This window comes from Pogona vitticeps, chromosome 6 (genome assembly GCF_051106095.1).
Source record: "Pogona vitticeps strain Pit_001003342236 chromosome 6, PviZW2.1, whole genome shotgun sequence".
NCBI classification, from domain to species: Eukaryota; Metazoa; Chordata; class Lepidosauria; order Squamata; family Agamidae; genus Pogona; species Pogona vitticeps.
The window spans coordinates 2,676,217-2,689,705 of record NC_135788.1 but is presented as its reverse complement, the minus strand read 5'-3'; the positions used below and the strand labels follow the sequence as shown (position 1 = coordinate 2,689,705).

The following is a 13,489-nucleotide window of genomic DNA, read 5'->3' as shown; positions in this document are numbered from 1 at the left end:
GGCTCCAGGATCACTGCAGATGGGGACAGCAGCCACGAAATTAAAAGATGCCTGCTTCTTGGGAGGAAAGTGATGACAAACCCAGACAGCATCTTAAAAAGCAGTGGCATCACCTTGCTGACAAAGGTCCGCATAGTCAAAGCTATGGTTTTTTTCCAGTAGTGATGTATAGAAGTGAGAGCTGGACCATAAAGAAGGCTGACTGCCGAAGAATTGATGCTTTTGAATTGTGGTGCTGGAGGAGGCTCTTGAGATTCCCCTGGACTGCAAGGAGAACAAACCTATCCATTCTAAAGGAAATCAACCTTGAGTGCTCACTGGAAGGACAGATCCTGAAGTTGAGGCTCCAGTACTTTGGCCATCTCATGAGAAGAGAAGACTCCTTGGAAAAGACCCTGATGTTGGGAAAGTGTGAAGGCAAGAGGAGAAGGGGACGACCGAGGATGAGATGGCTGGACAGGGTCATCAAAGCTACCAACATGAACCTGACACAACTCCTGGAGGCCGTGGAAGATAGGAGGGCCTGGCGTGCTCTGGTCCATGGGTTCACGAAGAGTCAGACACGACTTAGTGACTAAACAACAACAACAGAGATCGGCTGTTTTAAAATATTGTTTTAATAATGTAAGCGCCCTTGGGTCCTTTGAGGAAGAAACGTGGCATAGAAAAATTCTAAATAAATAAATAATAGATTAAAGGCACGGACTGGTGGTTCAGCTGTTCAGAGCAGTTCGTTTCCCTGCTCAGCCGCTGACCCACCCTTGGGGACCCCGTGAGCTTCCTTAAAGATCAGAAAGAAGTTGAAATGTGTTAGGACCAAATCGGGTAGCGGTGGACGCCGGGAGCAGGGACCTTCTGTTGCTGAAAGTCAGCTTGTATTTGGGCAGCGGATTGGAGATCACTGAAGCAAAAAAAAAAATAATCTCTGGCAGCGGGGCCATCTCTTCCCCTCTCTCGCTTACTTACTCCCTGGGGCTTTGGTGAACAGACAGGACAAGCAAAAGCCACTGTTCCCCCAGGCCTGCAGCCACACAAGCTGTGATAATTCTGCATCTCCCTAAACAAACAAGATCAGGCAGGAAGAACAGATAAATAAACCAGAGCAAGGGGGAAAACAGGAACTGATCGAGGACTGTTTGGATGGTTTCCCCTGGTTTATCTAAGACACGCCACCCCTTTTAACATTTTCGCTTGCAAAACAGATGGAGCGATCGGTTCGTAGGTCAGACTTTTCCCAAGAGCCAGGCGGTTGGGGGAGAATAACCAGCACAGACCCCGAGTGGGCGGCACATATGTTGGCGGTCTTCTTGTTTTTCTTCTTTTCTTCCAGGAAAGGAAGACAAACGTTCCCTTCCGTGACCATGATTTAAAAAAAAAAACAGGCAAAACCAGTATGCAGTGGTGAGGCTTTGGCTGGAGAAGGCGTGGGGATCAAGAGATGATGGCACAGAGGATAGTGGTAAGCCAGGTGTTCTTCATTTCCCAGAAAACCTGGGGAACACAGCTGGGTGGTGGTGAAGGCTTCTGGGAATTGCAGTCCAAGAACACTCGGGTGGCTCAAGGTTAGGAACCCTTGGAGACTCCAAACTCTGGAATCAACTAGTGAGGCCAATTTTGGAAGTGATCCGGGATTAGACATCGTTGTGACCTGAGTGGGAGGCCCCCAGGGATTCCCATGTCGGATCAGCAAAGAATCCTACTGGGCACTAAAGCTGAGATTTTTTTTTCCATCTTCTGGACTACAAGGATCATGATTCTCAACTTTGGGAGTTCTAGCTTCACTACATACACCTGATAAACTCCTGAATGTGATGCACCTGGGGGAAAGTCCTCGACTGGAAGACTTTGAGATTTAGCTAGGTCACACTCTACCCAAGCTCAGGAAAAAAAGTTCCTACCTAGTACATGGGCAGAAACAGGAAGCTTGAGTGGAGCTTGGCTTTAGCTAATCCTCAGAGCCTTCCTGTTTAGATCTTTCTCCCAAGTGCATCAGAATCAGATGTCTCTAAGGGAGATAGAACTCCCAGAATGGAGAATTGTGGCATTCAAACAATTTCAAGAAAGTTTCATTGTGTGTGTGTGTGTGTGTGTCTTCCCCTCTTTCGCTTAACCTTTCTTTCACCCTGTATCTGTCAAATCACCCAAGAAATTTTCAACCCAATAAAAGTAGCAGTGTGCAAGAAGCACAAAAATTAAAGACACCCCCCCCCCAAAAAAGAACCTACTATAAGCCAAGAGGTCTTTCCTCACAAAGGTTTCCTTAGGCTTAGAACACATGCTCCTAAACATTCAAGGACACATAGAGTTGAAACAATAGTTCCTCAAAACAAACCCAATGAAATCAATAGGATTTAAATTAATAATGCTGGCATGCCATCAAGTCAATTCTGACTTATGCTGATCCTTTTTCAAGGTTTTCCTGGTACGCTATGCTCAGAAGTAGTTTCCCATTACCTTTTTCTGGAGATACCCTGATTCTTCTCCCAGGAGGCCCTGTGGGGATTCAAACTCACAATCTCCTGCTCCAAAGCCAGAGATCTAAACCCTAAGCTATCCATTCAGGTGGATTTACATTAGGAATGACTAAAACATTCCATTAGCCAGAATCTAATGGGGTGCTCTCGTGAGCTGAAGGAGGAGGGTCAATCTTGCTACAGTCCTCATGCACCCTAGAATACATTTGGGGGGCAGCAGGAGGATAGGAGACCTCTGAGGTTCAGGAGTGGGTTTGTGTGCCCCCCCAGATCTATGTAGGTCAATCACCCCCCCCGCTCCAGATGGATTCATCCTGAGTGTGCTAGGATGTTCCGTCTGACCCCAACCCCAGTCTTTCCAAGATTTCAATCTGAACTTCTCACAATACTAACAAGGCATGAACTTTTTCCAACTTCCGGAATCACTGTAACTTGCACACTCTCAAGGCCAATGACCCCACTTGCCTTTCTTTCTGAGAAGGCCTGATCTTTCCCTTACGACCCAAAAAAGTCTCTTCATTTTGGATTAACAACGGAGACCCTACACAGAGATTCCCTGAACTTCAGTGCAGTCAGTTTATTTTGCAATCTGCTAATTGTCAACACATAGATATTTTAAAATCACAAAATCAAGGCACCAGGCTCCCCCCCTCTAGGCCCATGTGATGATTGAAACAAAAACAGCACATTCCTTAGCAAAATATTCATGGAGGCCTACCCGGCTTTCTTCCCCGAAGCCTCCAAGAGGAATGGGCACAGTTTCCAGGAAAATCACAAAATCAAGGCACCAGGCTCCCCCCCTCTAGGCCCATGTGATGATTGAAACAAAAACAGCACATTCCTTAGCAAAATATTCATGGAGGCCTACCCGGCTTTCTTCCCCGAAGCCTCCAAGAGGAATGGGCACAGTTTCCAGGAAAATCACAAAATCAAGGCACCAGGCTCCCCCCCTCTAGGCCCATGTGATGACTGAAACAAAAACAGCACATTCCTTAGCAAAATATTCATGGAGGCCTACCCGGCTTTCTTCCCCGAAGCCTCCAAGAGGAATTTTCCTGGAAACTGTGCCCATTCCTCTTGGAGGCTTCGGGGAAGAAAGCCGGGTAGGCCTCCATGAATATTTTGCTAAGGAATGTGCTGTTTTTGTTTCAATCATCACATGGGCCTAGAGGGGGGGAGCCTGGTGCCTTGATTTTGTGATTTTCCTGGAAACTGTGCCCATTCCTCTTGGAGGCTTCGGGGAAGAAAGCCGGGTAGGCCTCCATGAATATTTTGCTAAGGAATGTGCTGTTTTTGTTTCAATCATCACATGGGCCTAGAGGGGGGGAGCCTGGTGCCTTGATTTTGTGATTTTCCTGGAAACTGTGCCCATTCCTCTTGGAGGCTTCGGGGAAGAAAGCCGGGTAGGCCTCCATGAATATTTTGCTAAGGAATGTGCTGTTTTTGTTTCAATCATCACATGGGCCTAGAGGGGGGGAGCCTGGTGCCTTGATTTTGTGATTTTCCTGGAAACTGTGCCCATTCCTCTTGGAGGCTTCGGGGAAGAAAGCCGGGTAGGCCTCCATGAATGTTTTGCTAAGGAATGTGCTGTTTTTGTTTCAATCATCACATGGGCCTAGAGGGGGGGAGCCTGGTGCCTTGATTTTGTGATTTTCCTGGAAACTGTGCCCATTCCTCTTGGAGGCTTCGGGGAAGGAAGCCGGGTAGGCCTCCATGAATATTTTGCTAAGGAATGTGCTGTTTTTGTTTCAATCATCACATGGGCCTAGAGGGGGGGAGCCTGGTGCCTTGATTTTGTGATTTTCCTGGAAACTGTGCCCATTCCTCTTGGAGGCTTCGGGGAAGAAAGCCGGGTAGGCCTCCATGAATATTTTGCTAAGGAATGTGCTGTTTTTGTTTCAATCATCACATGGGCCTAGAGGGGGGGAGCCTGGTGCCTTGATTTTGTGATTTTCCTGGAAACTGTGCCCATTCCTCTTGGAGGCTTCGGGGAAGAAAGCCGGGTAGGCCTCCATGAATATTTTGCTAAGGAATGTGCTGTTTTTGTTTCAATCATCACATGGGCCTAGAGGGGGGGAGCCTGGTGCCTTGATTTTGTGATTTTCCTGGAAACTGTGCCCATTCCTCTTGGAGGCTTCGGGGAAGGAAGCCGGGTAGGCCTCCATGAATATTTTGCTAAGGAATGTGCTGTTTTTGTTTCAATCATCACATGGGCCTAGAGGGGGAGAGCCTGGTGCCTTGATTTTGTGATTTTCCTGGAAACTGTGCCCATTCCTCTTGGAGGCTTCGGGGAAGAAAGCCGGGTAGGCCTCCATGAATATTTTGCTAAGGAATGTGCTGTTTTTGTTTCAATCATCACATGGGCCTAGAGGGGGGGAGCCTGGTGCCTTGATTTTGTGATTTTCCTGGAAACTGTGCCCATTCCTCTTGGAGGCTTCGGGGAAGAAAGCCGGGTAGGCCTCCATGAATATTTTGCTAAGGAATGTGCTGTTTTTGTTTCAATCATCACATGGGCCTAGAGGGGGGGAGCCTGGTGCCTTGATTTTGTGATTTTCCTGGAAACTGTGCCCATTCCTCTTGGAGGCTTCGGGGAAGAAAGCCGGGTAGGCCTCCATGAATATTTTGCTAAGGAATGTGCTGTTTTTGTTTCAATCATCACATGGGCCTAGAGGGGGGGAGCCTGGTGCCTTGATTTTGTGATTTTCCTGGAAACTGTGCCCATTCCTCTTGGAGGCTTCGGGGAAGAAAGCCGGGTAGGCCTCCATGAATATTTTGCTAAGGAATGTGCTGTTTTTGTTTCAATCATCACATGGGCCTAGAGGGGGGGAGCCTGGTGCCTTGATTTTGTGATTTTCCTGGAAACTGTGCCCATTCCTCTTGGAGGCTTCGGGGAAGAAAGCCGGGTAGGGTTTCGCGCCCCTAACGGCGCGCGAAATTCTCAAATCCTAATATGGTAAATATGAGTGGCCTGAGGGAGGGCAGATTTCTTACCTTTAATGGTGTATGAGCAAGAGAGCATGTTTAATGGCGCATGAAACTCTCTAATCCTATTTCTTACCCTAACCTGAGAAATTAGAGAGCCAATCAACATTGCATACTTCCACACTATTAGAGAGCAGGCCGGGTAGGTGGGGCTCGTCAGCCATGGAAGGCAGCCCACCTAGGAGAAGGAAAACTCCGACTTTAAACCTCCACTGCCTTGTGGCTATATCCACTTATGGAAAGGGCTTCAGGAGATAACCTCGAGGAAAAATCCGGAGCCGGAGTCCCGGAGGCACTTTTTGTCATTCTGCCAACTCCTGCGACGTTGCTGGAGCCAGTTGTATTGGCTCTTGCCTTTCCACTGGACCATTTCAGCGACGTGGAGAGGGGGGATTTTCTGCTTGGGTAACAGCCTATCCTCCATATTATTTTACCCAGGCTTCGTGCTCTGGAGAGGACACTCCAGCTTCGCATACAGCGTCGAAACAACACGGGAAGTAGCAGTTACCGGTTATAAGTCTTTGCTCAATTGGCGTAGAGCAGGACGCCAGGGGCTACTTCTGACGGTGGGAGAGGTCATTGCACCTCACTAGGTAGATACCGCCCGCCTTAAGCTGGGCAGCCCCCAGCCAGTAAGGTGCTACCTCGCCACGGTCTGTTAACTTCACGGGGTGCGTGGGGTTTAGGGTCAAACCCGACAAGCAGATCGATAACCGTGCACCATGCAACAATCGTAAGAAAACTTCTGCCCTAAAGCTGGGCACCTGGAATGTACGGACAATGACCCCTGGCTTCCATGACTACGGCTTTCCTAACGACCTGCAAGAAATAGACGATGTGCGCAAGACAGCTGTCATTGACATGGAACTGAGTAGACTGCAGATGGACATTGTTGCCCTCCAAGAGACAAGACTGCCAGACTCGGGATCTGTCAAAGAAAAAGACTTCTCATTCTTCTGGCAGGGAAAACCATCGAATGAGACCAGGGAATATGGTGTTGGCTTTGCAGTCAGAAATACTCTTCTGAGATACATTGTTCCACCTACTGTGGGGAGCGAAAGAATCCTGTCTCTGCAGCTCCACTCATCAGCAGGACCAGTAACCCTCATTAGTGCATATGCACCAACACTGTCATCCACTCCAGAAGTGAAAGACAAATTCTATGATGATCTGGCAGCTACCATCAAAAAAGTCCCTGAAAGAGAGGCACTGTTCATTCTTGGAGACTTTAACGCTAGAGTTGGGGCTGATCACAACTCCTGGCCCACTTGTCTAGGCCGTTTTGGCATCGGAAAGATGAATGAAAATGGCCAGCGCTTGCTGGAGTTTTGCTGCTATTATGGTCTTTGTGTCAGCAACACATTCTTTAACACGAAGCTGCAACACAGAGTTTCCTGGAGACATCCAAGATCAAAGCATTGGCATCAGCTCGATCTAATCCTCACTAGACGTTCCAGCCTTCCTAGTATTACGATCACACGCAGTTACCAGAGTGCTGATTGTGATACTGATCATTCCCTGGTAGGTAGTAGAGTAAAACTGCAAACAAAGAGAGTATATCACACGAAAAAGGAAGGAAGACCACGTATTGACATCAGCAAGACTTGCGATCAAAGAAAAGTGAGGGATTTTGCCCAAGCACTTGAGGAAGCCCTTCCAGGTCCGGCTAATGCAAATGCACCTGAACGATGGGAACACTTCAAGAACACTGTCTATAACACCGCCTTATCCACCTTTGGCAAGAAGACCAAAAAGATGGCTGACTGGTTCGAAGCCCATTCAGAGGAGTTAATGCCAGCCATCGAGGATAAGAGAAGAGCTCTAGCAGCATACAAAGCCTGTCCTAGCAAGTACAACCTGCAAGCTCTTCGAGCTGCTCGCGGCCAAGTGCAACAGGCAGCCAGGAGATGCTCCAACGATTATTGGCTCCAGCTCTGCTCTCAGATACAGTTAGCAGCGGACACAGGTAACATCAAAGGAATGTATGACGGTATCAAGCAAGCCTTAGGTCCAATACAGAAGAAATCTGCTCCCTTGAAGTCTGCTACAGGTGTGCTCATCCAGGACCGAGTACAGCAGATGGAACGCTGGGTACAGCACTACTCCGAGCTATATTCCAGAGAGAATGTAGTAACCGAAGAAGCATTAAATAACATTGAGTGCCTGCCTGTCTTGGAAGAGCTAGACAGCGAACCAACCCTAGCAGAAATAAATGCGGCCTTGGATTCCCTCGCCTCCGGCAAGGCACCTGGAAGGGACAACATCCCTGTTGAAGTGCTGAAATGCTGTAAGGAGATCATCACCACCGAACTGTATGAAGTCTTTCGTCTCTGCTGGAGGGAAGGTGGAGTACCACAGGACATGAAGGATGCAAACATTGTCACATTGTACAAGAACAAAGGAGACAGGGGCGACTGCAATAACTACCGTGGCATCTCTCTTCTTAGCGTGGTAGGGAAGCTGCTTGCCCGCGTTGTGCTGAAGAGGCTCCAGGTGCTTGCAGACAGAGTCTATCCAGAATCACAGTGTGGATTTCGAGCCAATAGATCCACCACTGACATGGTATTCTCCCTCCGACAGCTGCAGGAGAAATGCAGGGAACAACAACAGCCACTCCTTGTGGCCTTCATAGACCTTACAAAAGCATTTGATCTGGTTAGCAGGGACGGCCTTTTTAAAATACTTCCCAAGATTGGTTGTCCACCTCGTCTCCTCAACATCATCAGATCTTTCCATGAGGGAATGAAAGGCACTGTAGTTTTCGACGGCTCAACATCAGACCCCTTTGACATTCGAAGCGGAGTGAAACAGGGCTGTGTCCTCGCACCAACACTTTTTGGGATATTTTTTGCTGTCATGCTGAAGCATGCCTTTGGAACTGAAACCGAGGGCGTCTATCTCCGGACTAGATCAGACGGAAAGCTCTTTAATCTTTCTAGATTGAGAGCAAAGACCAAAGTACAACTGAAATGCATGCGGGACTTCCTCTTCGCAGATGATGCAGCCATTGTTGCCCACTCTACCGAAGACCTCCAACAACTCATGAATCGTTTCAGCAAGGCCTGCCAAGACTTTGGACTAACAATCAGCCTGAAGAAAACACAAGTCATGGGCCAGGGGGTGGACTCACCTCCTTCTATTACCATCTCCACAAAAGAATTGGAAGTTGTTCATGACTTTGTGTACCTCGGCTCAACCATCTCTGACACCCTCTCTCTAGATGTCGAGTTGGATAAACGCATTGGCAAAGCAGCCACCATGTTCTCTAGACTCACAAAGAGAGTATGGCTCAATAAGAAGCTGACGACACGTACGAAGATCCAGGTCTATAGAGCATGTGTCCTAAGCACACTCCTGTACTGCAGTGAGTCCTGGACCCTTTGTGCACGGCAGGAGAGGAAGCTGAACACCTTCCATATGCGTTGCCTCCGACGGATTCTTGGTATCACCTGGCAGGACAAAGTTCCAAACAGTGTAGTCCTAGAACGAGCTGGAATTTTCAGCATGAATACATTACTGAAGCAGCGACGTCTACGTTGGCTGGGGCACGTCGTGAGAATGACCGATGGTCGGATTCCAAAGGATCTCCTGTATGGAGAATTAGTGCAGGGAAAGCGCCCCAGAGGGAGACCACAACTGCGATACAAGGACATCTGCAAGCGAGATCTGAAGGCCTTAGGAATAGACCTCAACAGATGGGAAAACCTGACATCTGAGCGTTCAGCCTGGAGGCAGGCACTGCATCACGGCCTCTCCCAATTCGAAGAGACCCTTGCCCAGCAGGCCGAGGCAAAGAGGAAGTCACAAAAGCAGCAAAATCAGGGAGCCAGACAGGGGACAGATTGGATTTGTCTTCAGTGTGGAAGGGACTGTCACTCTCGAATTGGCCTTCTCAGCCACACTAGACGCTGTTCCAAATTCTCCATACAGAGCACATTACCATAGTCTCTCGAGACTGAAGGATGCCTATGATGGAGATATTTTAAGCCCTTTACGGGCTGGGACCCCATGAACCGGAGAGCTTTATTCCAAGAACATCAAGTTGCATCAAGAGATCCTTCCACGCAATGCCTCTCCGGGTTGCCATACTGCAGGAGGCCAGGAAAAAAATCAACTACAAGCCGGACCTTCTCGGTAGCATCACCTGGTCTTTGGAACCGGCTCCTGGTCGAGCTGAGCCCGGCCCCCTCCCTGCTCCCATTTAGGAGGCTGCTGAAGATGTCGCTTTTCACAGGGGTCACTGAGGGCAACCTCACGTGAATTTGCCACGTGCCCTCCCCGGCCGAACATGTGGGCTCAACATGTGTGGCACCCTTGTCTTGGGCCGCTCTTTTACTGTGGGTTTATTGACTATTGTTACTTTCGATTTATTGCTGTTACTGTTTGGTTGTTGGTCGCCCAGTATAGTGTGTTGAGATGATAGATAGATAGATAGATAGATAGATAGATAGATAGATAGATAGATAGATAGATAGATAGATAGATAGATAGATAGATAGATAGATAGATAGATAGATAGATAGATAGATAGATAGATAGATAGATAGATAGATAGATAGATAGAGATAAACTAACTAACTAACTAACTAACGGATGGATGTGCAAAGAAATGAACAAACAAATGAAGTGGGTTGGTCTGCCAAAGATCTCCCACCCAGAAACAGCTCTCCCATAAGAAATGGTTCGCTTACCTGGGGTTCAGCTTGCCATGATATGCTTCACAAACGCTGGGAGAAAAGGAAGGGGAAAAAGATTCACTAGGATGCCGTATCTGGGCTCTTAAGAAAAGGCTGTACTGCTTGGATCGGATTGGATTCTTTCTGCGTTCAGACTTCAAGATCCTTACACAGACTTCAGAATTCTGCTGCCAGAATTCTGCAGCCTTCTGGATCCCGATCGGCCAAAAACTGATGGCCACAAGATGATCTCTTGATACAGAAGAGGGTTGAGTAACCCCAAATCTCTCTTCTGAAGCTGACCTTTCTGGGAGAGGATCATTGGTGCAAGAGATTAGAGATGAGATTTCCATGTGTTTTGGAATGTCAACACCCAGAATTCTGCCAGAATTGCCCCAACTAGAATTCTGGGGTTTTTTAGCCACCTCCCAAAAGCCCTCTCAAGTGTTTGACATAACTTGCAGCTGGTGCATAAAATAGGAGGGGGGGAAAGCCCTCTATTTCTGAGTTCTGAACTGGCTGGTTTGATGAGCATTTTTGGTGACATTTTAAATTTTCCCTCCTTCTCTTATCAGTCCCTACCGTACTTTTTGCTCCTCTTAAAAACATGATGGAAAAATAGCTGGAATGCACTCAGCGATGAAGTAAATAACTGTTTGAAGTTAACACTGCCGTAGCAATGAATTTCTGTAGCAACACTACTAAGTAATGGGAATAAATCACTTCTAAGATGCTACTTTCCGTGGGCTTTTACCTTCGTAATTGATGCAGCCATTCGAATCTTCCTGGCCGGCCATCAATTTATCCACCTCCTCCTCACTCAGGCGTTCTCCTAGAGCAGAAGGAAAGGACATGAAAGTCTTGCTTGATCTCACAAACTCCGCAGCCTGAATGATAAAAGGGTGTTCGTGCCTTGCAAGTCCTGTTTATGCTATTGAGATTTTTTTTTAAAAAAAATTGTCAGAATGTTTACAACAACAGGCCCCTGTCTCGTCCTGTCTATCAATCAAGAAAGTTTGGACCTGCTTACAGACATCACTGGTGGGACACAGCCTTGCATGTTTGATGGGACTGGGGATTTCAGCACAAAACCCAGAAAACCGGCAGTTTGTGGTGGTTCGTGGTTCGCGGCTATCGACGAATCACGAATCACCCCCAAATCTCCAGAAAAATGAACAGGTTCATGGTTTAGTTTTTTCCATTTCATGCCAGGGTGGGTGGGGACGGGAACCTACAGCCTCTACCCACCCACCCCCTTCCCACTGCCCCCATAGTTGCCCAAACTGGTCTTGCCATCTCTTCCACTGTCTCTTCAACCTCCCTGCCATCTTCAGAGGCAACACCCCAGCTTCCCTTCCAGGAGCCAAGCTACTGTCTCTGTGCATGCACACATCTGTCGGCTAGTAGGTGTGCACATGCACAGAGACCACAGATCTGGCTCTCGAAAGGGAAGCCGAGCAGCTGTCTCTGAAGGTGGTGGCGGGCAGGGGAGAAAGAGGAGGAGGAGGCAGGACCCGGTAAGGAGGTGACGAATGCCCGCCGGAAGGGGGCAGGTGGGCATCCGTTTTGCGCAAGCAAAGCAATGTGCCAAGTGGGGAAAAAGTTTGGTGTTTTGTTTCATTTTGGCAAAAGGGGTTGCACCAACCAAACCAGCCCGGCTCATGTTTTTTTTTTAAACCAGTCCAGAGTTTGGTTCATGCCCATCTCTAATTTCAACCCAAACAAATCTGTACAATAGTTGCCATTTTCAAAGTGGAAGGAGGAGAAATCGCCCGGATTGGAACCACCCGCTTTTGGTATTTTAGGCTGCACAAAGGAACTTGGAAATGTACATATGAATTGTATTAGACCCGAGAGAGCAGATCAAAAGCCTCTCTTAGCTCCCTAGGTGCAAAAGAACACAATCGCTCACCCCGTCAAGCTTCATCTCCAAGTCAACGTTTGTCGTTCTGTCTCCGGATTTTCACGATTACCGTCCCTGAGCAACCCTTTCAAAGGACACGAGGCTTCTCCTGTGAAAACTGCTACATGTTTTCTTAAGGAGATTTCTCGTTGGTTAAATATATGATATTACCAACATGTTTCCCCAGTTCTGACTTTTTGAGAAGTCCAGTGTTTTCGACCACAATAAGAATATACACCCTATTATTGAAATTGGTGGGGCTTCAGTTAGTTCTCATGTCTAACAATTCACATTGAAAAAATAAATGCCAGTGTGTCTACCCTAACTAGACCTGGGTCTTGGTACTGTAATAGAGGTTTTAAAAAAAAGTGTGTAGCACAAACTATCACAACACTCCCCCCCCCCCAATAGAGGGTGTTAATACTGCTCTAGGTCTTAGCCCATACTTTACAAAAACTATCTAGCATGTTGAATCCAATCCACCCAAATGGTGAAGCACCATGGACAGCGGCTTCATAGTTCGGATGAAAACCCGAAACGGATTCACTACCCCACAAAAATGGACCCAGTGGCCTCCATTACATTTCCCCAATCTAAGCCTGATTGGCCCCACAGCTATGACTCTTAGATCCCCTTACCCAACGTAGCCAAAACATGGCGGAGCTCGGCTCCCATGACCGTCCCGTTGCCTTCCTTGTCGAAAACCCTCAGGCCTTCCACAAAATCCTCAAACGTCCCGGTTTCTTGCGTCTTGGCAACGTGCTGGAGCATCGGCAGGAAAGTATCAAAGTCGATCATTTTGTGGTTCATCTCTGTCACCGGACAAACGGGGGAAAGGGGGGAAAGGATGTCAAGTGAGGTTGAGTACCCTGTCCAAGCTTTCCTCTACTCCCATCCTCTTGACAAATGACTGCCAGCCCCCTTGGAACACCAAAACAGAGAGGTGGTCATCCAGGATGATTTATCGGTTGTAGGGCAGATCCACTTCAGTCTGAGGGTGACCCATGGGGTGTCCCCAGACACTTGTGTGGGTCAGGCGCTTCTTAAACCTACAAAACAAGCTTGCCAGGGAGAACGTTCTCAAACACGCTCAGTGTGCAATGCTGATTTTGAATATTTAGAGTGGTTTTTCCCAACCTGTATTTTATAGGTCATGGGTGGCCTTATATGTGTTCTATCTCTTGATATATAATTTCTTCCTTGACCATTCAGAGCAGGATATTAAAGTTAGTGTGTATGTAGAACAAGCCCTTTGCGGGAGAGAGAAGTCTCTGCTTTCTGAGAAAGGATGACCTGGTCCTATTAAAAATACCTTTTTAAAAATTCAACAGGGGGCAGGTTTCTGGGTCATTTGACTGTTCTAAAAGGGGGTCATGACTGGAAACCACTGGAAACCTGTGTTTCCCTTGAAAAAGACTGGGAATTACTGGTTTTGAAGTATTTTAACATCATGG

At 47.6% G+C, this 13,489-nt stretch overlaps 1 protein-coding gene across 1 annotated transcript in view; it reads right to left on the bottom strand.

The window, feature by feature from the left end:
• The window catches only part of MYL3 (myosin light chain 3), a 34,778-nt gene that overhangs the window by 3,087 nt on the left and 18,202 nt on the right, over positions 1 to 13,489 (bottom strand). Inside the window, exons 4-6 of the mRNA XM_020804953.3 lie at positions 12,674 to 12,847; positions 10,887 to 10,964; positions 10,148 to 10,183 (exon numbers count right to left, since the gene is read on the bottom strand). Coding sequence (XP_020660612.3) covers positions 10,155 to 10,183; positions 10,887 to 10,964; positions 12,674 to 12,847 — 281 coding nt within the window. The 3' untranslated portion in view covers positions 10,148 to 10,154. The remainder of the gene's footprint in view (positions 1 to 10,147; positions 10,184 to 10,886; positions 10,965 to 12,673; positions 12,848 to 13,489) is intronic.